The sequence below is a fragment of the Trametes versicolor genome, assembly GCF_000271585.1.
Source record: "Trametes versicolor FP-101664 SS1 unplaced genomic scaffold TRAVEscaffold_7, whole genome shotgun sequence".
In the NCBI taxonomy this organism is placed as follows: Eukaryota; Fungi; Basidiomycota; class Agaricomycetes; order Polyporales; family Polyporaceae; genus Trametes; species Trametes versicolor.
In genome coordinates, this window is record NW_007360327.1 from 101,045 (window position 1) to 123,943 (window position 22,899).

The 22,899-nt window shown below is 56.7% G+C and overlaps 9 protein-coding genes across 9 annotated transcripts; 5 read left to right on the forward strand and 4 right to left on the reverse strand.

Moving 5' to 3' along the window:
- Positions 1–254: 254 nt before the first annotated feature.
- Positions 255–3,424, reverse strand: TRAVEDRAFT_168750 (L domain-like protein; the record flags this gene model as incomplete). The annotated part of the gene is made up of 4 exons (XM_008041262.1): positions 2,915–3,424; positions 2,366–2,643; positions 392–2,310; positions 255–336 (listed from the first exon to the last, which is right to left on the reverse strand). Exons 1-4 carry the CDS (start codon positions 3,402–3,404, stop codon positions 255–257), a joined length of 2,769 nt encoding a protein of 922 aa, XP_008039453.1. The 5' UTR covers positions 3,405–3,424.
- A 509-nt stretch (positions 3,425–3,933) lies between these two features.
- On the forward strand, positions 3,934–6,203 carry TRAVEDRAFT_72344 (uncharacterized protein; the record flags this gene model as incomplete). The annotated part of the gene is made up of 5 exons (XM_008041263.1): positions 3,934–3,985; positions 4,051–4,234; positions 4,296–4,483; positions 5,286–5,887; positions 5,975–6,203. The coding sequence occupies 4 exons, from the start codon at positions 3,934–3,936 to the stop codon at positions 5,846–5,848; spliced, it is 987 nt and encodes a 328-aa protein (XP_008039454.1). The 3' UTR covers positions 5,849–5,887; positions 5,975–6,203.
- Positions 6,204–7,024: 821 nt separating this feature from the next.
- Positions 7,025–8,468, forward strand: TRAVEDRAFT_48204 (uncharacterized protein; the record flags this gene model as incomplete). Its single annotated transcript, XM_008041060.1, has 11 exons — positions 7,025–7,037; positions 7,105–7,297; positions 7,359–7,448; positions 7,500–7,608; positions 7,666–7,719; positions 7,771–7,844; positions 7,902–7,960; positions 8,015–8,141; positions 8,214–8,275; positions 8,331–8,368; positions 8,433–8,468. 11 exons carry the CDS (start codon positions 7,025–7,027, stop codon positions 8,466–8,468), a joined length of 855 nt encoding a protein of 284 aa, XP_008039251.1.
- Positions 8,469–9,552: 1,084 nt separating this feature from the next.
- On the forward strand, positions 9,553–11,108 carry TRAVEDRAFT_72346 (uncharacterized protein; the record flags this gene model as incomplete). The annotated part of the gene is made up of 11 exons (XM_008041264.1): positions 9,553–9,628; positions 9,683–9,869; positions 9,923–9,984; positions 10,032–10,132; positions 10,194–10,291; positions 10,352–10,362; positions 10,409–10,549; positions 10,623–10,638; positions 10,701–10,743; positions 10,803–10,852; positions 10,901–11,108. 11 exons carry the CDS (start codon positions 9,553–9,555, stop codon positions 11,106–11,108), a joined length of 993 nt encoding a protein of 330 aa, XP_008039455.1.
- A 58-nt stretch (positions 11,109–11,166) lies between these two features.
- TRAVEDRAFT_72347 (uncharacterized protein) lies at positions 11,167–12,131 on the reverse strand. The gene has a single exon (XM_008041265.1). It carries the CDS (start codon positions 11,641–11,643, stop codon positions 11,260–11,262), a length of 384 nt encoding a protein of 127 aa, XP_008039456.1. The 5' UTR covers positions 11,644–12,131; the 3' UTR covers positions 11,167–11,259.
- Positions 12,132–12,998: 867 nt separating this feature from the next.
- Positions 12,999–13,790, reverse strand: TRAVEDRAFT_20857 (uncharacterized protein; the record flags this gene model as incomplete). The annotated part of the gene is made up of 1 exon (XM_008040842.1): positions 12,999–13,790. The coding sequence occupies one exon, from the start codon at positions 13,788–13,790 to the stop codon at positions 12,999–13,001; it is 792 nt and encodes a 263-aa protein (XP_008039033.1).
- Positions 13,791–14,675: 885 nt separating this feature from the next.
- On the reverse strand, positions 14,676–15,518 carry TRAVEDRAFT_48208 (uncharacterized protein; the record flags this gene model as incomplete). Its single annotated transcript, XM_008041061.1, has 1 exon — positions 14,676–15,518. The coding sequence occupies one exon, from the start codon at positions 15,516–15,518 to the stop codon at positions 14,676–14,678; it is 843 nt and encodes a 280-aa protein (XP_008039252.1).
- Positions 15,519–16,290: 772 nt separating this feature from the next.
- On the forward strand, positions 16,291–18,358 carry TRAVEDRAFT_72348 (uncharacterized protein; the record flags this gene model as incomplete). The annotated part of the gene is made up of 3 exons (XM_008041266.1): positions 16,291–17,445; positions 17,505–18,051; positions 18,105–18,358. The coding sequence occupies 3 exons, from the start codon at positions 16,291–16,293 to the stop codon at positions 18,128–18,130; spliced, it is 1,728 nt and encodes a 575-aa protein (XP_008039457.1). The 3' UTR covers positions 18,131–18,358.
- A 2,741-nt stretch (positions 18,359–21,099) lies between these two features.
- TRAVEDRAFT_125658 (uncharacterized protein) lies at positions 21,100–22,100 on the forward strand (the record flags this gene model as incomplete). The annotated part of the gene is made up of 3 exons (XM_008041267.1): positions 21,100–21,447; positions 21,536–21,721; positions 21,795–22,100. 3 exons carry the CDS (start codon positions 21,100–21,102, stop codon positions 22,098–22,100), a joined length of 840 nt encoding a protein of 279 aa, XP_008039458.1.
- Between the last annotated feature and the right edge of the window lie 799 nt (positions 22,101–22,899).

The window sequence follows — 22,899 nt, forward strand, 5'->3', positions numbered from 1 at the left end:
TATGTGTGTATCCTTATTGGAGACTGGAGACGACGCGTCGGTCTTGGTATTTATACATCAGTCGATGCTGGCTATGTATACGGGGTCTGTCCCGCCGACTGCTTATGTGCTCCGCTGTATACGACCTTACGAACTGCAATTGTACTCACATGCGCATGCATGATTATCATCCACTGTGGCCCTTGCTGCGACCGAACCGCGAGTATACCTGTTAACTCCTACCATAATCAACGGCCGCGTAGAAAAGGGGTATCTCATTCCATCCTTCCCCTCAGCCAGCTCAGCAGCCCCTTCGTACCTTCCCTCTCCCACACGCGCCTCGCGGGTATACGGAATCTGCACACACTGATGAGCTTCCCGTCCCGCACAAGCAAATTGAAACGGCACTTACACATTGCCGTCCACCAAGAACACGTCCAGCGGGAGCATCCCCAACTCCGGAGGTAGCTTCCCGATCTCGTTGTCCCGCAAGTCGAGCTCCTCGAGCTTCCACTCCGGAACCTCCCTATTCCCCCTAAACCGCTCCGCGATCTCCTGGAACCCATCCAGCTCCCCAAGGCGGTTCCCGCGCAGGCGGAGATGGCGCAGGCCCTTGCGTGTCACCGACCCGTCCTCAGCAGGCGTATCAGCAAGGATCAGCGCAGAAAGCGCGTCCTTCCCGAGAGCGGCAGACGTAAGCGCGTTGTACGACAGGTCGAGCGTGCGCACACTAGGGAAGAGCTTCGCGAGGAGCGGCAGGAGGGGCTCGTTTGTACGCTGCCCAAAGTCGTCTGCGCCGTCCTCCCCAGCCCGAGAGACAGGCACGTTGTCGGGGAGGTTGCAGTTCTCGAGGCTCAGTTCCTCCAGCCACGGGAGGCAGAGACCCGCCTCGGCAGCGGCGGGGAGGCTGAATGAGGGATCGTTCCGCCGGCCTGTGAGGATGAGCACTTTGAGGGTCTGCGCGAGGGGCTGTGCGGCGATGGCGCTGAGTGGGAGCGTAGGGGTTGGGATTGCGAGTGCGAGCTCTGACACGGAGGTCGAGAGCTTGCCCCACGCGGGGGAGGCGAGTGAGAACGAACGGGCGTGGGCGGCTTTGGATGGTGGGGCGGAGGAGGGAAGGGTAAGCGTTTGGTTTGGCGCGGAGTAGTACTGCGGGCTGGCGAGGGCGGAGGCGACAGTGCTGGGGGTATGTGCGGGAGCGGGACTGCCGGTGGGGGAGGGAGTCTTAGGCGCGGCTGGGTTCGAAGGTGCACCTTTAGATGCGGCAGCAGCTACTGCCTCTGCCCGCGCTCGCCTGCGTGCCCCTACACTCAGGAGACCTTGCTCGGCATCGATCTCCCATTGCTCCTTCTGGACCACGACGGGTTTCTTTTGAGAGGGGAAGTGAGCTGTGGACTGTTGACTCGCATTTGACGATGCAGCCGAGGATTGAGCGTTGGCAGTCGCCTGCGCGCGCATACGCCGCTTGGCCCCCTCGGTCAGCAGCCCTTGCTCTGCCTCGATCTCCCATGGTTCCTTGGTCGCCTCCGTTGTTTTCACATTCGACTGCGCAGGTCCTAGGCTCCAGGTATCAGCGGGACCAGCAGCGCCGCGGCGGCGGACAGCTGCGCGACGCTCAGCCTCAATCTCCCAAGACTCCTTCACCACCCTCTTCCCCAGAATCACACGTAAGACGCCGTCGGGTGGTTCTTGGTTCGTGAGGTCAAACTGCAGAGTCTGCTTAACGACGTTCGGAGTGAACGTCGCCTCTATAGCAGGGAGGGTAACGTGCGTCTCTTCCAGGTCCAGAACCTTCAGTGCCGGGAACAGGGTGCCAGAGCATGTCGCAAAGACGGAGACTGGGAAGCTTTCGTCGCCGATGTCGGCACGCTGCATGTGGAGTTCCTTGAGCCGCGCTAGCCGCCCCAAAGAACGCATCAGGGAATCGATCCTGCCCAGAGGGTTCTCCGAGAGGTCGAGTTTCGACAGCAGTGCAGGGAATCCAGAGCCATCCGAATCGTGGTCGATGGAGACGGCGGACAAATGGTTGTGGGACACCTCTAGCGTAGTGAGGCGTGGTAGGGGCTCGGTAGCGCGGCTGATGCTCGTTGCGAAAAAGTCCCCGCGGGTGTCTCGCGTTCGGCCCAGAGGGTTCGCGCCCTCCTTGGCAAAGGGCGCGCTGAACGGAAGCGCAGTGAGAGCATTGTGCGAGAGATTGAGATGGGTGATGTTCGGGAGGGTCCAGAAGTTGGTAGGGAGGGAGGTGAGCTCGTTCTGGGATAGATCAACGTTCGTGAGCGCGGTCAGATCCGCAAAGCTGTCTGGGAGCGTTGTCAACTTGTTATTATGCAGCTGAATGATGGACAGTAAGCATATGCATAGACTGCGGAATTATGACCGAACCTACATCGACAACCTTCAGTGAGCCGAACATAGAGAGTTCTGGCTGCAGCTCCAGAATCTCATTTGACCACGCCTTGAGTATCTCTAAGTCTTGAGCTTCGTACCACGACGGAGCATGCTCGCTACCCTTCCTCTTCACTCCTAGAAAGTCGGTAGAGGAAGCGGTGGTGATGGGTGGCTCGACCGGTACCGACTTCAGAGGCTCCGGCTTGATGCCCAGATGAATTTCGAAGAGCGCGGATGGTAGGCAGGGCAGATCGCGAGATGACAGGTTGATGGCGCCTTGTAAGAAAGTCCTTGAATGATAGGTATCGCGCGTCGGCTACAGCGAATATGAAGCTGGAGTGCAGACATGTCAAGCAGGAATTAAAGCAGGCGCATATAGCCACTTCGGAGAGATCAAATCGACAAGGGTGTTTGTTTGATAGCACACAAATGTTCCACCGTCCGAGCAGTTCAGCCACAGACCATCATTCGGATGTCATATTCTTTTCCATGTAGGGTTACACGACGCTGCTTGACATGCCTGTACGACAGGTATAAGAACACTCACCGGAACTGCGCCCGCGCTCAATGGTCTCTTTGATAGACCATCTCCCGAGATCGACGTCCACTACAGACGGCTGGTTGAATGTATGCGGTGAGGCGTCCTCCAAGCCCGCGAACTCCCCACTCGCGGACGCAACTATCGTTGGTTTCGCTACGACTTTCTTAACCTCCGCGCGCTTCAGCGCGATCTGCTCGCGGATGCTCAATTGCGGCAGGGGAGGTGTTGGGGGTACATCTTCGTCCGGAGGCAATGGTGTCGTTCTGCGAGCTGGAGATTTTGTAGGTGATCGAGGAGGTTTGAGATTCTTCAAACTAGGCTTCGAGCGCAACGTCGTCTGCGGACGCGGACTGGGAACGGGTGCAGCAGACTGTGTTCGTACACGAGGCTTGGCGAGCGGTGTCGGCGTAGCTCGGGCGGATGGAGAGGGTGAGGAAGGTTTCGTGAAAGGAGACTTGGCGCCAGAGCGCGAGGATGGCTGAGGAAGACGAGACATGACCACGTCGAAAGCGTTCGGGGTTCGAGGAGCAGGTCACTTCCAGTCCAAGTCGCGTAGGCGCTCATGAGCGCGTTCGGCGCGTGCGGGCGAGACGACCCCGGATGTGCGCTCCCGGGGTCCCGCAGCGCCACGTGGATTACTGAGCGCCCATTCTGGGCGAAAATCCGACTGCCCGCGAGACCCACCGTAACGCTCCCGCACGGACTTCAAGACAGATCTCAAGGCCCCGCCGCCCCTTCAAGCCAATGTGAGTGTTCAGAACCGTTCATACGACCCGTCGCGATAGTTCGGAGGAACGTTGGAGGGAAACGGAGGAGGGGATGAGGTTGGATGGACGCGAGAGGAGACGGATGACGGAACTTTGGCCTGGGGACCTCTGGTCAGACGAAGAGCTAACGACCTGCACTACAGCCGGAGAAAGTGCGACAGTCGTCTCGCAGTGAGTAACTCCCCTTGTATCGCTGAACCTATAGTCTGAACGCCTGTGTTCGCGCAGCTTCCTACCACAACACCCCGTCCGCCCAGCATGATCATTTCGAAGCCCCACAGGCGCATCATCTACGAGTCCCTCTTCAAGGGTCTGTACTCTCCGCCTCCTGCGTATACGCTCGTGTTTTGAACTGGAACTTGCTGGGATTTACAGAGGGCGTGTTGGTCGCCAAGAAGGACTACAATGCCCCCAAGCACGAGGAGCTCGATGTGCCTAACCTGGAGGTCATCAAGGCCATGCAGAGCCTTACTTCCAAGGGCCTCGTGAAGACCCAGTTCTCCTGGCAGTGGTACTACTACGTCCTCACTCCCGAGGGTGTTGACTTCCTGCGCGAGTGGTGCGTTTCTCGAGTCTCTGTATCTGTCCTTGTTCGTGAGCACCCCTAATATCTTCCCCAGGCTCAACCTCCCCAGCGAGATTGTCCCCTCCACGCACAAAAAGGCGGTCCGTCCCCCCCGCCCTGCGCAGGTCCGTGGTCCCGGTGGCGATGGCGCCTACCGTGCGCCCCGCGGCGACCGCGACGACTACAGGAAGAAGGAGGGTGCCCCCGGAGAGTTCAGGCCACAATTCGCCGGTGTCGGCCGTGGTGCGCCCCGGGAGTAGACGCACTCTGTCGACGATCACTAGGAGCAGCCGCCGCCAGTCCCGGGCGTATCTTTTTTCGCCATGTCGGTCACAAACAAGAGGGTACGCGTCGGAGGGCAGGTCCGGGTTGGCTGTTGGCTGGCGCCGTGGGCGGCGGTTCGGCTGGCTGCTTGCTATGTAGGAGAGGTGTTATGATATCGCTGCCATAGGTCGCAAAATTGTAGTATGAGCATTCCATGCCCTCGCTTATGCTATGTTTACGCTGCTCTCGCCCTCACTTCCGGCCCTATGCTTGACACGCGTGCCAAGTTAAAGTAATTGGCTCGGTCATGAACAAAGTTGCCGCCGGGTGGCGTGTTAGAGACAAGATGCGGGCGTCTATTGTGGTTTCGAACGTCATCACCATCCGCATCCCAGGATCATACTTGCTCTATCCGCAGTCGCCTAGTTCCCAGCAAGCGTCGTTGCAAGCACATGGTGCGCTCTCGCTAAACGGGCAGACATATACGAGCATACACCCAGGTGCGTGTACCCGCAAGGCAGCGGCGGGGCCAACAACGTCGACAAGTGCACCAATGCTCGTTCCTTCGCCACACAGACTCGTCGTACTCCACACACAGTACCTTTCCAAACCACTTACATGTCGGTGAGTCGAATCCAACGGCCCATGGTACATATAGCTAGTCCTAACATACGCTCCATGGTACGCAGACGTCCATTTGAAAGTTTTCGTTCAAGAATGCCTCCAAGAGCGGTCCCACCGCCTCGAAATATGCAAAACAATGCTCAACGCGACCCCACAGCGCCCCCACGCGCTCCCTTCAGCTTCTCCTCCTCATTTCTCACGATGGGCACGCTCATCGCCTCTTTCGTGGTGCTCTGTACGTTCGCGTCCTACGCGAGCACCGAATTTGCGCTCGTCTCTGCACAGCCAGTCTACGCACTTTACCCCTCTTTCTTCGCCGCGATGGTCGTGGGAGGCGCCTGCGCCTGCATATGCTACTGGCCGACGATGCTCGCGGTGCTCTGCTTCCAGATACTCTTCGACACCGACATCCGCAAGGGCGGGACCCCGCCACCGGGCGCCCAGCCCGCACAGCCTCCCCATTACGGTGAATTCGTGATGTCGCTGTTCCACGACGCCGCGAACACAATTAAGCTCGCGCTCGTCATCGCGCCCGTATATGCTATGACGTTGGGCAGCTCAAGCGAGGCGCATGTCGGAAGTAGGGCGCTCGAAGCTGCAGCGGGCGGGCAACTCGCCGCCGCAATCATGACCATGAGGATTATGGTGGTGGGGATGCGGGAGATATGGGGCCTAGTGCCATTGGTCGTCTTCAGGCTGGATCGGGATGCGGGGACATAGCGGCTTGGGAGTTTTTGGAGGCGTTCTGGGACAAACGAGGTACGACCGTGTGTATCATCTCTGTGCGGCGGGTCGGGCCCTTCTACTGTTGCAATGCTTCTGCTGACTACCATCTTGTCATTGCAGTCAGCACGCCGAGCTCACCGCTACCCATGCTTTTTTTCAACCTCCCCTGAGCTCACCTGAGCTGCTGCGCGCGGGATGCCATTGCCTGACAACAGATCTTCGAATTCTATCCACACGCCCTTTTCGCTTCCCATCTGGTATACTTCGCGGAAGGGTTCACCCGCACCCCTGAATTCGGTGAGAACTGCCCACCATGTGTATCGTACTCTATTCTCTAGTCTCCATATTGTATCCTAGGTGCTCACTCGTAGGGCGTACCCTAACTCCGGATTGGGTCGAGTTCCCTCAAGATTGACTTTGTGCGCCATCGACGTGTATCAACTTCCAGATCGCCAATATCGTGGTCACTAGTCGGGTATATACCCCACTTCATTGTTGACGACAGGCCCGATCAGTTCCCCTGACGGCGCGCCCAACGGACAGCATCTGACATCTGCTGCAATCGACCAGTATTCCATATTGTGGTTTCTCTTTTGCGCTTCTGTTGAGGCTCCGTGTACTTAGAAAACGACGCAGAGACATCTGATGTAGAGGCTGAAAATATAGATGTCGCAGGAGCACAGCATACAAGCATACAAGCATGCTAGGATGAAACCCCCAAAGTCGAAGAGCTATGTACCACCGCGGTCGTACCGGTGAAATGCAGGCGCCTGCAACCCATCACGCATCATACCAACACCGCATCTGCATAGCCCATCCTTCGTCCACACCTGCCACAGGTGGAGAATTGAGCTGGGCCATCCCGACATATCAATTGATGCTGTTGGTATCACGCCCGATTTGGCCACCCGCGACATCATACCAGCATGTCCTTCAGGTCCCCCGCCCCCGAGCCCCCTCCCGCAGACGCGTGTCGTCTTCTCACCCCCATCTCCCTTCGTCTTCCCTCCCCGCAGCCTGCGGCAGCGCACGGCTCGCTCGCCTTTCTTCGTTCACCCTTCGTTCTTTACCTCCCGGCTGGTCTGGTTCTGGAGCTTGCTCGAGTATCCCGTCGCTTTTCACGTCTTTGAGTTGTCTTTGTCTCGCCTGGTGTAGGAGTAAATGCCGGCGATGTATCTCACACGTACGTCCTGCGCGCAACCGGTCTGCGGGGCATTATGCTTACGCTGTTCTTTGACTGCGTCATGCAGGGAGCCAGTCGGACATCTCCCAAGATCAGGAACATGTCGAGCTGAAGATCTTCCTCGCCTTCCAATTCACCGGCGCCATCGGTCTTCTCGCGGTGCTCGTTACCGCGCTGTTTGCACCCAAGGTGTACAGGCACTTCACGTGGCTAAATTTCTGCATTACCTGGTTGATCTACTGCATATCGTACACGCTGCTGTGAGTCGCGCTCAATTCTCGAGTGTGGAGGACAGCGCTCATACGTGTTCCGATCGTGTAGCGCTTTCAGTGGGCAGCAGACGAGGGCAGCAGCGCCCGATTTCCCGCTATGCCTCACGCAGGCGTGCTTGATCTATGCAGCACCCGTACTGTGGGTTTGCTCTGCGTACTGTTCCTTGGGAAGTGCTAACGCATATGCTAGTGTCTCGATGTCCACCTTTTCGCTTGTGCTGCAGCTGTACTTTACGCTCCGCAACGCACTGCGGCCTCCAAAGCAAGCTACTCAGGGCAACTACCTGCGCAACGCCTTCGTGAGTCTTCTCAATATGACCGTCGACGCGCACAATGTGCTCAAAGTCGGACTCTAGCTGCTGCTCGCACCATACATTGCGTGGCTCGGGTTCGCCGTCGCGATCCTCGTGGTAAGTGAACACAGGACATTGCACCGGAGCCTTCGCTCACCCCGCATCTAGGTCGGAACCAAGAACCCCCACGCTGTTCAGCGCGCGGGCGGCCTGGTGTACTGCACGATCAAGACCGCACCTCCGTGAGTCGGATGTCCGGATGCGTCTCGGTCCCAGAAGCTGATGCTGTTCGTCCGCAGAGGAAACGTCACAGCTATATGCGTCGCCGTCATCCTGTTGGTCATGGTCGGGCTCGACAGTGCGTACATCCCTCGTTCACACGCAGAACATTGCTAACACTGGGATTCCACAGTCTACATCGGTACCGTACTGTACAGGAACTGGCGCGCACTGCGCGGGTCCGATCACCCCGGGGCGATCCCGTTCTCGCTCATCGTCCGCGTTTCGATCTTCAGCTTCTTCTGCATCGTGGGCATAGGGTACGTCACTTGCCAAACATAGACCAGATCTTGCGGACGGGCGATGCTGACGGTGTGCTGTGCACTGTGCAGCTGCGCGTTCGTGTTCCTGTCGAACGTTTCGTTCTTTGCTGGCAATACTATCATTGCTCTCAGTACGTCCCCTGCGCTTCGTGATACTGTTAACCTTGCCGCTAATGCTATCCACAGTGCCTCTGATCGCCTTCCTCGTGTTCGGCACACAGCGGGTAAGCGGATCTTACATCGGACCTTCTCCCAGATGAGCCGGAATCTAACCTCCGACCCCTGTAGGACATTATTAACGTCTGGATGTTCTGGCGGCGGTGAGGACGCCCGCGGTCCTCGCTTTCAATGGACGTTCTCGCACTCCTTTCAACTTCTCCCTTCTTCGCGCGTGTTGTGTTAAATAGTTATATTTAAGGCGCGGTGTACTGCTGGAGGTATCCATGGTGTACTTATAGGCTTGCGACCCTCTGCGATTGATTCGGGAGGGGCCGTAGGTAGCGGACTCACAATGACATGGGATGACAAAAACGTTTCTGGATGCGCGTGCGAGGGGCGACTTGTAGGTTCGAGTTTGCTCACGATACCGGTCTTCTTGGAGGTACGCCGTTCTTTTCACGCATATCCGGATTTCCTGCTGAGCGTATTTGCAAACTTGTAGTAGTTTCATAGACAAACCACAAGTGACGCGGGGCATGAGTCATGCATTTGAAGCATCGCGCTATACACGAGGAGCATGGCCGGTATTTGGCTCCGGTGAGATGTATGGTAGCCTCACACGCGTCCTGTAAATCGTCTATCTGCTGTTTTGTGGTAAGCGTCAAAGCTCTCCAGCTGCAGCACACTCCGCAGTCTGACTTCCTCGACGCCGTATAGGTCATCTCTGCCCTGCTCTGCGCCACAGCATAGGTTCCCGAGCCCGAAGATGCTGCGGCCCCGCTGTGGCCACCCCGGAACGCCCAAGGGCGCTGTTTCACGCACAAATTCGTGAAATCCGGATCGTATGACATTACGCTTTCCCGACGTTGATCTCCACAAGTGGGCGGGTCGCTCGCGGAGGCCACAAGGAAGCCAACGCGTAAGCACGGCTCGGGCCTCCCGTTCTGTATAGAGCCGAAGATTCCGGATTTCAAGGTATGGTTGCCATCCGTGTAATACGGTATCCGCCGTACGCCGTATGTTTCGGCCTTCTAATTGGCAATAGGGCGAGCGTCATCGTCTTCAGGGCGGTAAACAGGTGATTATATGGGCAGTGTGTGAGCTCACTTTCGTTGTATATAGTCCCCACGGTCTCGCGGGATCATTATCAACCCGACCTTCATGTTCCGCACGCGGAATGCATGACAGTGGGTCAGTTCATTGGAGGTGCGTCATATGCGATGTTTCATCGGGAGTTCCAGGATTGAGGATGCCTCGTGATAGTCAGTTGCTTCCTATCAACGGTGGCCTCATCGAAGGCAACTACACGTTATTGTCATCGACATGTACGTCTCTTATGCTATGCCGCTTTTGGCTCGACTAACTCCGGTCTTGTGCAGGTGTCTTCTACTATGACTATCTGCTCACATTCCCTACTGAAGTGCGAGTCTTTTGGAGGCGCCAGTGGAACCTCGCCACGATCTACTATTTCTTGATCCGCTATGGATTTCTTGTGAACATTACTCTTGTCGCTATCTCTAGTATTCGCTTCACCCCGAACTCAGGACCTGTGCTATCAGCATCGAGGTGAGGTTTTTTGAAGACCGATTACTGGCGTACCTCACTAAACCCCTTTATAGCTGCGGTGCCTTCTTGTACGTTGCAGTCGCACTTGGCCTTCTGAACTACGCCGTCGTCTCCGGTACGCTATACGCAACACAATTTCGGGGTCACACTGACTCCGCATAGCGTTCGTGGCTACGCGCATGTATGCCCTCTGGAATTGCAATGTCCGAGTCGCTATATGCCTATTTCTCCTCGGGTTGATCAACCCCAACGCTATGACACCCGTAAGTGCCCACTCATGCTCGTTCCCGTGTGGTGTTCACCTCCTTTACGTCCGCCCCCCAGACTCTGATATACCAGATGCGAATAGTAATGTCTCCCTGGCCTGTATGGGGATGTGAAAGCTACATCCAGGATTATGATGACGATTTCATAGAATTTGCGTACGCTCTCTCGACAATTTCCACTGTCCACGTCTTCTTGTTGACGCTCCTTTCTTCTAGGACACAAACGCGTGAGTATACAACGGACGAAGGGCGCATTGTGCTGATCAAATTTAGTCCCCATCATCGTATCTTCAATCGGCATCGCGTACGAGCTGTTATGCCTTCTCTTGACCGCGCACAAGACCTGGAGCTTCTACCTCTCCCGCCGAAGGTCCGGCAGTCCTACCACTTTGGCATCCTTGCTGCTCCGCGATGGTACGCTCTACTCGCGTTGTCTCAACATTCACGCCAGCTCAACACCGTGGTAACCCCCCGTCGGTAATTGCAGGATCTCTCTATTTTGTGTCCGTACTCAACGAAGTCGACTGCGGTACGTTATGGTTTACTGACACAAACCCCATCATAGCGTCATGGCCGCGCTGTCCTTGGTGAATATCGTCGCTGCCGTTGTAAGTTTCTCGTTCTGTATCGAAGTTTCTGCTGATGTTCTTACCTGGCCGCCTGACAGATTCCCGGCACTCCCGCGAACGTGCAGGTCAACGCAGTCTTCGGCAGAGCGTGCGTGCAGCTCTGAAACCCTTTGCAATATTCTGACTATGGGTCTAGGCTGACTCCAATTCTCACCGCGCGTTTCATCGCTCATTTGCAAGAGGTCGACAGAGGCGACAGGCACGATACAACGTTGCTCGAGCCTGACGCTGTGCTCGATGCTCCGAGCCATCGGCGACGCTCTCCCATGGTCCGCCTATTCACATCTATTGGTGGTAGTATAGGGTACCCTGACCACGATAATGTCGATGATTGGCACACATAATTCTTCTCTCACGATGATGCTAGAGCGATCTTGAGGTCGGCAGTCGAGTATGTGTGACGGAAACGGCAATGTGGTAGCCTTTTTGGGCGATTACACGAGAGGATAACGTAGTCCCTGCCCAATCAGAAGCCGAGAAACTGACCCGTCCTGCTCATCTCCCCGCGTCCTTCGTCTTCGTCTGCCTCTTCGGTATCGGCCAGCTCCCTCCAAAACCAAACCGCGACGACAACGCCGCGTGCGCTGCCTCAAAGTCCTTCGTTCCGCTTGACGTCCTCGCCTCCTCCTTCTCGCTCGTCGACCGCTTCTCCTTTCTCTTCTCCTTCCCCTCCTTTTGTGGTGCTGCAGCTGGTGGCAGTGGTGACTTCGCGAGGCCTACGCCATACTGGGATGACAGGAGGCCAAACGCGGCAGAGAAGTCCTTGGGAGGTGATGATGGCTTCCTAAGCGGCGTGGATGAGGATGCGCTCGACGTCGTGGTCACGGAGACCAGAGAGGGTGAGATGAGGGTAGACCCGGATGATGAGCTGCTCGACATTGTCGGTGTGTGCAGGGTGGGTGATGTATGCAGCTGAGTGTGTGGTAGTGTGGCAATGGCTGCGGGGCGACTGGGCTCGAATATGAGGTCGTGCCCATTCGCCCCTGCAGCCTTTATGCGATCAGGACTCTGCGCGCACAAAGACCTACATCAGGTGCACAGCCTGCGTGAACAAACCTTCGTCTCATCTGTGACTCGAACAAATGCCCTACGACCACGCCTCCGACCCGCGCAACCAGGCCATAGGCACGCCATGCACCGCCGCGTCCGAGGATGATGATGCACGACTCGGTCCCCGCAGCCGCAGGAGTCAGCACCATCAACTCCCGATCACTCATCGTGGGACGTGGTCTGGACGGGTGATATTGTGGGGTACAGCACACGCTGATCTATGTACGTTCCAGGCGCACCAACACCAGATTCGGGTGAGACAGCTCGATAACACCGGCCCCGGACCCATCGGAGCGCTTCTGACTCGAGGATTTCCCCGCACCAGGTATGTGCCTATGGTCGCTCATGCATAACCATGTTCGGATCACAACTAGGTACTGCTATGTACATCTGTAACACTGTTGGCACTGCCTCTCAGATGCAACTCTCGCTCTCCGGTCAATGGCTACCTTCCGCCCGGAGTAAGTGCGTTCTCAGCGCCAGCCGTCACGGTGCCCAAATCACGGAAGAGTTCACTGAGTGGTAGTGGGTATAGGGCATTCTCCTCCAACGCGCCCGCCCTCGGGGCCTCACCGTGATGGGTACTGTTATCTGACTTGCTTTGTCACTCACAGGACGTGCGGTGGTCGCTAGCCAGGGCGGGCCATACCTCGGCGGTCGAACATCACGAATACTATCACCTGCACGCACCCTCGTTCCCAAAGCTGATTCTCCTGCCCTTGTAGTTGCCCTGGGCAGAGGGCGGGCTCCATGTGCAAGCGTGTCGGGTGATGGAGCGCGGCGTCGTGATGGGAATCGGTTCGCGTCCACGCGCATGGATTATGGTAAATCGTACGAGCCTCGAGGTGCTTTGTAAGTCGAGCTCCTACCTCAATACGCTTAGGTCGGTCACAAGGGGACGGTCGATAATGCACTCACAACTCATTGAGGTAGGGTCAGCTATCTGGACAGCCGTATGCATCTCGTACTCAAATATTCCTAACAGGATTCGTCGTTCCTCGCGAGGCTGAAAGAGTCTGCCACAGACTTCGGTGCCCACTATGTCAGTGCAGCGGCCAACTTTCAAGAGACAACCAAATCTACCATTGTATTACGAACATACTCATCGTGTCCCAGCTATAATCCAACACAAGCTCTCGCCACCACCGAATCCAAGGCCCAGTCGTGCTCGCTAACCATCCTGACTAGTTGAACAGCCAGTACATTCCCAGATGTCGGATAGGGAAGCTGGCCATATCGAAAGCCACCACCGCGCCAACGGTATGCCCAAGGTCCAGCGCGCTTGCACTCTCGAAAGGCAGGGCGCGCAGCACCATCCACCCAGCGACCGCGGTGAACAGCGCCTGGAAGAGCATGAACACTGCGTCGTACGCCGCGTCCTCGAGGGCGCGCCCCACCCCAGCCCAGGTCCAGCGGGGCTTGCCGAAGACGACGGTGTCGACGTCCCGTACACGCTCCCGCTGGCTGTGCGTCGCCTTTGCCTGGCTTGAGGCTGCGCAGAGGAAAGGCAGCGACAGCACCGCAACGGCGAGCTCCAGCGGCGTCGCCGCACCAGGAGGGACGCGGATTGCCAGTGCTGGGTCGTGCGGGCGGAAGAGGCGAAGCAGAGTGAGTCCGCTTTGGATGCAGCCGATGTGCACATAGACCATGCTCAACACGGCTGCGATGGGGAGCAGAATGCCAAACGCCTCCGAGAGAAATTCTGCGAGGCGTTGGGGCAAGACGCGCGCGAAGCGGGGCGGCGTGTCGTCGAACATGAATGGCTTGTCGCGGCGGGCCACGATCTCCAAGGCGGCGGCGAGAAAGTCTGGGGATGTGGTAGTGCTGGGCGCGGTGGAGGATGGTGGCGAAGTGGCGGGGGGTAGCGTTTTCTCGTCGGATGGTGAGTCCGAGACGGTGTCTGCGACGGTCGCGTGGGTTGGAACTGTGCTCTCGAAGAGCTCAGTGTCGACGAGATTGGGTGATTCGGTGGCCATAATGCTGGGAAGAGGTGTTTGTGTTCGATGATAGTGGTGGCGTGCATTGAGTGAGGACGTCTTGCAACCCAGAGACAGGTAAGTACTCGAACCACAAACGAGGAAGTGTTATATACTCACTCGGTTTCCGTATGGCTTATAGGAGGACTCGTCGAGGTTCTAGATGAAGGGTCGGTTAGAGGGCTCTGCGTGTGGGGTCTGATGTTTTTCTGCGAAGACGACTCGGACACAATACATGACGACTTCACAGCCGTTTCACCTCAAGGACCAGGTCTTGGCGGTGTAGAAGGCGCACAGACATAAAGAGGTTCCCTATCCGAACTCTTATTGTTCATGGCCCTGGCCTCCGCCGGTGCGGGCTGGCACAGGCCATCCGAATACACTAACCGATCGATATTCCCGGCGCGCATCGCTTGACCACCGCCCATGGAGCCTCGTGGTACCAAACCCTTCTATCCCACAGCGCCCGTGCGGTCGAGAAGCCGTTGAGACAAACGGATGTATATGTTTGATACTCGGGCTTATTGTTGTCATTGATGTTTTACACGACCTGTCCTCACAAGGAGACCGCATGACTGGGGCTGTGTAGAGATGCTGACATCTCGACAGTACGGAATGGCTCTGAGGGACCGCCGCCGACCACTCCCAATGAATTCGGTGAATTTCGCAAGCCACCGTACAAGGGCCATGTGTATAATGATAGATAATACAAATGCGTCGCATCCATTAAGGTATCATAATACCACGTAGAAGACATTAGCGTTACAAGTCGTTCCTACATGTCCAGTACGTCAAGGCCCAAGAAGCAGCTACCAACCGATAGATGCGCCAGGCATCCGACTCGGGGAAGTGCTGCCACAAGGCCACCCCACCACATCCGCTGCCCTAATAGCTCTTCAGGCATAACGCCGTGCAGTAGAAGATATACAGCCGGTCATAATAGCTGGGCACCGAGGCCGCGGCAGCGACGAAAGCCACACGCATCGGGTCTTCCATCACGGTGTCGAGCAGCCCAAGCCTCAGCACGCCCCGCGCCGCATCCCCGGCTATGCATCCCCCCAAGAAGGACGTCACCACCGCGCCCACGCTGATAGGACGCGCGAGCATAGACACGAGGCCGTCCAGCAGCATGCTGAGCACGACGTAGACGGCGTCGCGCTTGACGTGCGCGACGAACCGGGCGAAGACGCCCTGTTCCTCGAGGTGTTGCACGAGAGCGCGAGGTTGCGACAGAACCCAGGAGACGTATGGGCGTGCGATCGCGATGAGGGCCAATGAAATCCGCGACGTTCTGCCGGCAAGCAACCCGAGGGAGTGTGCGGCTTTTGTGGCGAGTTGGTAGCCAAACTCGAGTGGGATGGCTTGCGCGGCGATGAGCATGGCCATGCTCCACAGTTCCTCGCTCAAGCCATGGGTGTGTGGCGGGCTCGTGGCGAGGTGTGCCAGCCAGAGCGTGGCAAAGATGCCTGGAATGTAGAGGGCTGGACGAGGGTGCAAGAGGGACGGAAACGTGCTCTCTTTGGATGCGTGGATGCCCGAAGAGTCGGTGGGGAGGGCGTCCAGCGTTCCCTTTTGTACAGAGTCGACGTCGAGGGACGCCGGGATGGAGGGGGATGATGACCGCCTATGAAGCAGAGGAGAGCTTGGCACGGTGGTGTCTAGGGTGCGAGCGCGCGCAGGGCGCGACGACTCGACGAAGACGGAGAAGACGGGAGAGTGTGAGATCATAGCTTGGAGGCCGAGGATTCCTTGATTAAGAGACGATGCAGAATGTAAGGGGATGTTCTATATGGTGGCTGTAAGCGGGGGTTCCAATGCAAGTAAAGATCTTCCTAGAAGTCTACTTACTCGTGAGAGGTCGTTCGCGGGCTCGCGTCGTTAGTGTGCGTCGTCTGGTAGGGGGTGAGGTCTGAGTGGCGAATTGGCTGGCCTGCAGCGGTATAAATGCAGCAATACAATAAGAGCGGAACCCTACGTCGTGAGCGCCGGCTTCTCGTATGTCTGGTATAAGGCTGCGCAGATGTTCAGTTGCGTGTGTATATTCATAGCTGTGAGCGTCCAATACTATTGTTTTTGAGTCTTCGTGGTGAATCGAAGCAGGCTCCTGTCAAAAGTCCTTCCTAGCATCGTTACCGGCATGCATCGCCTGTGCCAGCGCCGCTATCGGCCAACCGCACGCTCTTGTCCTTCCCCTATGTTATGTCAAGCGGCCCAGGCGGGAAGCCCATGAAACAACGACCTCTTGCCAAAACACTCACTGCGCTGAACATCCGATCGGGTTTCGCTATTGTCATGGGAAGGTGGGGATGGTGGTGGTACCTGCTCAGAGTGAGCGGATCTAGATCTAGATCGCTGCCTGCGATGACGCATCTGCTCAAATGCACACATGGGCGCTTGCATAGCAGCAGACGGCGAGCGGTCTCTCTTTGTCTCAACCACCACGAAGGCGGCAGCACCCGGTCAAGCAGCCTTGGGCACGCTTGCGTAGATCAAAAAGCACATGCAGCTACTCGACCTACCTGACGACGTGCTCATTCTCATCTTCTCCCATCTTTACGACAAGCATGCGCTCAATGTCGCTCTCGCCTCCAAGCGTCTTGCAGAACTCGCGCTCCCTCGCGTCGCCGCGGTAATCAACTGCTGGAAACCCTCAATGCTCCGCAGGCTACATGCTTACATGCTCGACGACCAAAATCCCCGCGCACAATATCTCCAGCACCTGACGGTGGAAGTGCACACCTTCGGTGAATACGACTCCGACGCGTCTGATGATGCATCTAGCGTTCATTCCGACGACCACACCTACTATGCTGCCAATTTCTCGCAGGCAAACCTCCTCGGCGACCTCCTTCTACGTGCACAAAACATATGCGAGCTCTCGATGGAACGCTTTCAGCCATGCCTGCTCCGCGACCCGCGGATCGGCACCGCCCTCGCATCCATGACTCGCCTGGCCAACATACGACTCTCCACGCTCGGGGATGGCGCGCTCTCCATATTGGGCTCCTTTGCATCTGATCTTAGACGACTCACCCTGTCGTACTACGACGATGACGATTACCCTCTTGAGGGCGAAACCCAAACGTTGCCCCCGCTTCTCTCCGCCCTGGCTCCCTTCCGACATCTCCAAATCGTCAAGCTATGGAACTTCACGCCATCTATTTCGTGGGGAGATGACTTCGATCCCCCACAGTTCCCCTCGATCACCTACCTCCGGCTCTCGGACTGCACTGCACCTGCGCTCGACATGGTCGAGCTCTGCCCGAACCTGTCTACGCTGATCTATTCCACCGATTTTCAGGAGTTCATTGTCGCACCTGTACGGCCACGTGCGGGGCGTCCCTGGCCGCCTCTCAAACGGCTCACGCTGGGCGAGCACGAGGACATTGTCAGCGTGGTGGATCGCCTGAGCCACGTCGAACTACTCCAGATCAGCGGCGAGTTGCGGGTACCGAGCTCTAACGATAGCGAAGATATCACGCGTTTTATCGATCTTTTGCGTGTCACGTCCCTCAGGGAGCTCTACCTCTCCGTCGTGGTCCCGAATACGCCTATGGCGTTCTTGCACACGATCCCGCGGGTCGCACCCAAACTACACGTTCTGGAGCTCAAAGTCAGCACACCAGAGCCTCACCTGGAGTACGCCGGCTGGCTGGTGAGTCCTACTCGACCTTGTGCTACCTTGACTGTTTTCTAACGCTGTCTCTTCCTCAGGACAACCTCCCGGAAGCGCTCCACGGCCTACCCATACAGAGCCTGCGCCTATACGTCCCGCGGCTTGGGTACGCGGGCGTTCAGCGCTTCTATCCCGCCGAGGTTGAGTACGACGACGCGGACGACAAGGCGTCGCGCGCGGAGGCGCACATCATGGAAAAGCGCCGGGTCGAGTCCATGCGCGCACTCCCGCAGCGCCTCGTGGACGCGATGCCTGCGCTGCGCTGCCTCGCCATCTTGGACGAGGGCCCGAACGAGGACAACCTGGAGGCGAGCTCAGCGGAGGACGAGGAACGCGTCTCTGGTGAAGGTGCAGAGAAGGAAAAGGTGGATGGGGAAAGCGATGGGTCCGAGGCTGATGCCTCAGAGACGGGCGCCCCGGTGTATGAGTGGGACGAGCTGAGGCGGACGGATTGGATCCGGAACCACCAGTGGTGGCGCGTCGTGGACGGCGCTGAAGGGCGGACACTGGAGGCGACCTCGGTGGACGAAGGCGACCGTTTACAGCAGAAAATCCTCGAGCAAGACCCTCTGGGCACTGTCACCGGTGCGTCATCGTCGCGAGGCACATATCATGGATGGTGCTGACTTGGTCATCAGAGAGTATGCACACGTTATCCGTATAGCTATCAAATGTTTTCTGGAGTTGAGAGAGGCAGGTTGGCCGTAGTCGCCAGTCACCGAAATACGCTTACATGTCTGCTATTGCGCAGTGCTGACCCACTCTGAATCCTGCAGGGGTGCTCAGTTTCCGAACTCTCTTTCACCGCGAGCCTGAGGGAACCGCACGATTATAAGGGACCGTCTATAAAATTTGAACTGGTTTTCGAATGAGCGAATTTAAATTAATACGGCCACAGATGCTCTTTGAAACGATGCGCATAACGCTCGAGCTGGGTCTATACAATCATCGATCTCAACATTACGTCGGTGATATAATACCACTTCGGTAAAAGATGTGCTCATTTTTAAGTAGCGTGGGCGTAGATTCTCGCCACCTCCGTTACCACCCCTCGTGCCTCCACGAGCTCATGATGGTAGGATTTAAGAACATGAACGCGCCGCTTGTCACTCGAGCGTTCAGTAGGCATTACCAAATTGGGAGAAATCTTGATCCAGTGGCAATATAAGCGCCAGAGCCTAGACCACGCAGTCAAGTTGTTCGTTTCCCGCCTGTTTGCTCATGAGTGCCTCACTCTCTGGGATTCGACGTTCGACCGCCTTTCTTGTGCTTCGGATACATTACTAGGATCATTCTGTCTGGGAAACGCACATAACATCAGGAATACCTTTGCATCGGCGCCCGAACGACATGATGCATGAGGCACAAGACTCGCTTTCCGGGGCTCTGAACTCGTCTTTCATGTTCATCGTCCTCCCCTTTCCCAAGACTTGATACCGACATCCCAGCTCTCTTCGAAACCAGAAAATACGACACTCTATGATGGCTCCATCTGCAGTCAGCAGTGCGCTCGAAGTCGAGGAAATCCTAGGTGCAATATTTCGTCATCTTTCGCCCTATGCTTGGGATCGTCAAGCGATCCTCGTCGCACCCCATCAGCTCAATGCTACTATCGGTAAAGACTTCTCTCACATCGGCGTGGAGAACTCGCCGTGCGCAGCGAATCAGCGTGCACTTGTACAATCCTCCCGGGTCTCCCGCGCCTTCTCTGGTCAAGCCTTGAAGGTGCTATGGAGAACGCTCCCGGATCTACTGTACCCGCCAGACGTTAAGCGAAGCGATGTAACCCTAGATTAGGGCGTGGGAAGGGGGGTCAGAGGCGATGGGTGTCCGGGGACAGGGGGACATAGGCGAAATCGCTTTCTTCGTAGCGCCCAGACTTCAGCTGTCGGTTTGCGACTCGGAAACATGGCTGTGATTCGCACTCTACGACACCTCTGTTGCTTCCTGTAGCCGCAAAAGTAATACAACATGCATACGCATTTGCTGTGGGCCTCAGGACGGCGTGCACTTCAACCAGCCGTGTTCTTTCTCCGTTGGCTTCTCTCGCAACATGGACTCGTCGCTTCTCCAGTCCAAACTGCAGTGCTTCGAGAACCTGGTCACGAAACTTCCCGACAGTCTTCCTCTTCGCTCCGCCGGGAATGTGCTCTTTGGCGTTGACTGGGAAGACCTGCCAGACCTGGGTTATCCCGGTGCAATCAACAGGTGTTTCGAGATCAACTGGGGCATGAGAGCCCTCGGGATTCATATCACTGAACGTGGCGACAAGCTCAAGACCACGTTAGCTATCATTAAGCAGGCCCTCCAGGACATGTCAGCGAAAGATGACTGGGCTCTTGTCGGACTGTGGCTTGATACTTTCATACAAGCATTGCAAGCGGCCATTCCTGAATATGCGAAGTACGTGAGCTTGTCAACCCTCCGAATATATACAAGAGCTCATCACATTCAACTAGTATGGAGAATACATCGTTGGTATCATCCACAGGACCACGAAATGTTCAAGCCATTTCAGCTGCACCTACAATGTACGTCTTCAGGCAATGTCCCGCGTCCATCGGCAGCTGCTTAGTTGACTTGTAATATGCATAGTCCAGCGGCTCGACCTCGACCCAGGCCAGTAAATGGCACGAAGCTCACGCAGACTCGCCTCTCATTCCAGAAAATCTCGGCTGAGGAGTACGCCGAGCAGGAACGCGCAATGGATGAGAAATTGAGCGCGCGTATTGCTCACGACCTCGCGAAGGAACGCCTGCAAGCTGAGCGTCGAGAGGAGATCAATCGCGCCTACGAACGGGAGAAAAAGCGTCAGCAACGCTTTCGTAAGCGGTACGATGAGCGTAGAACCGAGGTGATCGAGATCGAAGACGACGATGAAGACAGCAGCACCGCAGGCGGCCCATCCGGGAACACAGCGAGCCCGGCGGTGCCTTCTGCACTCACCAGCTTCTCGGATTCCACTGAGGAGTCAGCTCGCAGTGAAGTGAGCACAGTGTCGCTGCCTGCGGAACTGACGGTGAGTGATGGGCTCAGTTGCACGGCCTAATGTATCGATGCTGCTTTTTGAGGTTCATACTGATATTTGAACTCATGTAGAATGCGTCTGCGCTTCGGCAGCAACTCGCACAGCGTGCATGGGGTGCGTCTGACACTTCACATCGGCGTGAAGTCAAGCAGAAGCATGCCGCGAAGGTCGCAGCTGCTCGCGATCTCCCTCCCCCTTCGGCCATGGCGTTCCGCATGAACTGGCAGCAATATCCATACTGGCTCAAGATTTCCGGTGCACAGACGAAGCTATTGACTTGGTCGCCGACAGAGATCGTGAAGTATCTCCACAAGACAGATCCAGAGCTCTTCAACCCTCTGCACCCTGCGACGCTTGCCAAATGGATCGTCAGCGATGAAAATGGAGGCAGAATGTGGTCGCCAGCGGTGTTAGCTCGTGTCGAGGCGGGTAAACGTAGTGGGGCAACTTCGCGTTCGAAGACATTGGTACGCTCGCGCGTTTGCATAGTATGCATGTCGCTGATTCATATCTCGCAGTCCAAGCATCCCCTTATAATATCTGACGCTGTTGCTCACCTCCAGGCGCTGCGCCTCACCGGTGTCGCCGTTCAAGGTCCGCTCGTCATGACTGTCCTGCGGGCACACATTCTACACAAGGCCCCCGAGCTTCTCGCCCCTGGATCTAGCTTCAAGCTCTCCGAATCCTGGGTGCGTCGCTTCGTCCAAGATGTACTCGGCTGGAGCAGCCGGAAGAGCACCCGTACTGCACGCAAGGTCCCTTCCAATGCGGCGGACCTCTGCGAGCTGACCTTCTTGCGCATGGTCTTCGCTATCATGCTTCACAAGATCAAGCCTTCGATGATTGTGAATGCAGATCAAGCAGGCGTCCTCCTGATGCCGTCGGGTAAGCAGACATATGAAGTGAAGGGCTCAAAGGATGTAACTGTGCATGCACACGACGAGAAGCGTCAGGTATGCACATTTATCGCTCACGCTCACACTGTTCAGGCGCATTTTCTGACTATAGCTCCATCTGTAATCCCGTTTCCATTCTTGCCAGATGACCATCGTCGTCGGCTCGTCACTGGACGGGAAGCTCCTCCCGTTCCAATCTGTCTGGGGAGGTACTACGAAGGCGAGCCTACCCTCGAGCCAAGCACCCCGTCGGTCCGAGGCAGATAAGCTCGGATTCGTGTACGCCCACGGCGATACGCGCCATTGGAGCTCCAAGGAGACGACTAAGAAGGTGAGTGATACATCCGATGCATAGGTGATTTTGATATGCCAGACCCGCTGATGACATCTTGCCCACACTGTAGTGGGTTCTCGAAGTCCTAGATCCTTTCATCGCCCGGCAGATCGAAGAAGACGATGAACTCTCCAAGGACTCGAAGGCCATACTTCTCATTGATGTATGGCCAATTCACATCGCGAAGAAGAGCCTCGATGATTTCCTGCCATGGATGAAGGCTACGCACAAGAACATCATCGTGATCTTCGTTCCAGGAGGATGTGAGTATACTCTACTCCGCTACTGTTTCAGAGCTCATTTCCTTCTGATTCAGGTACCGGACTGTTCCAACCCGCCGATGTGGGACTACAGCGGCTCGTCAAGCACATCATAAAGCGGTCTGCTGTCGACTTTCTCGTCGCTTCAGCTACTCGGAAGCTCGCCGCCGGAGAGAAGGCAGGTGACATCGCCCTCCCTACGGACATGCCTACCCTACGTAACGGGTCCATTGCATGGCTCGTCGATGCGTACAACTACCTCAACGGACGCCCCGATATCATCAAGAAAGCATGGTTGAAGTGCGAGGCGAAGCATTGGAACTTATCGTACGAGTCGCTATCGAGTGCAGCAGCGCGTGAATACCTGCAGACGGTCATGGCCACAAACCGAGAGTTCGCCGCTGAGTTCGGCAACCTGGACGTCGTGACAGGCGACATCGAAGGGGAGGCCGAAGGGGAGTTAGACGAACACGATGACGATCTTGCCCTGGGTGTTGACGCTGTGGCGAACGCATGCGTATCCCCTACCTCATCAAGCACGACTCCACAGACATCCACAGGCCCCAGGTCTGTAGTCGACATAGGCTCGGGCGGCGAGTTTTTGGACCCGACCACTGAACTGGACTTCGAGGATCTGAACGACGGTATGATGGCTATACATCGATGTATACGAGTAGTATATTGTACTAATCACCGTGCACAGATATTCGGAGGCCCACTGCGGGCTCAGCCTCCTCATCTGTGGGCCTGCCACCTCCACCACCGGGCATTCCCATCCCACAGTGCCCGGAGTCTTCAACAAATGCGCCTGCTCCTTGCGGGCCTCTCACTTCCTCCGCCGCCGGTGCCCCCAATGGTGCCCCAACCCTTCCACCGCCGTTACCAGCCTCCGAGCCCACAGATGTTCGGCAACCC

Excerpts from the sequence above, each read along its gene's own strand:
- TRAVEDRAFT_72347 (XM_008041265.1), bottom strand. The coding sequence starts at position 11,643 with ATGTCGAGCAGCTCATCATCCGGGTCTACCCTCATCTCACCCTCTCTG.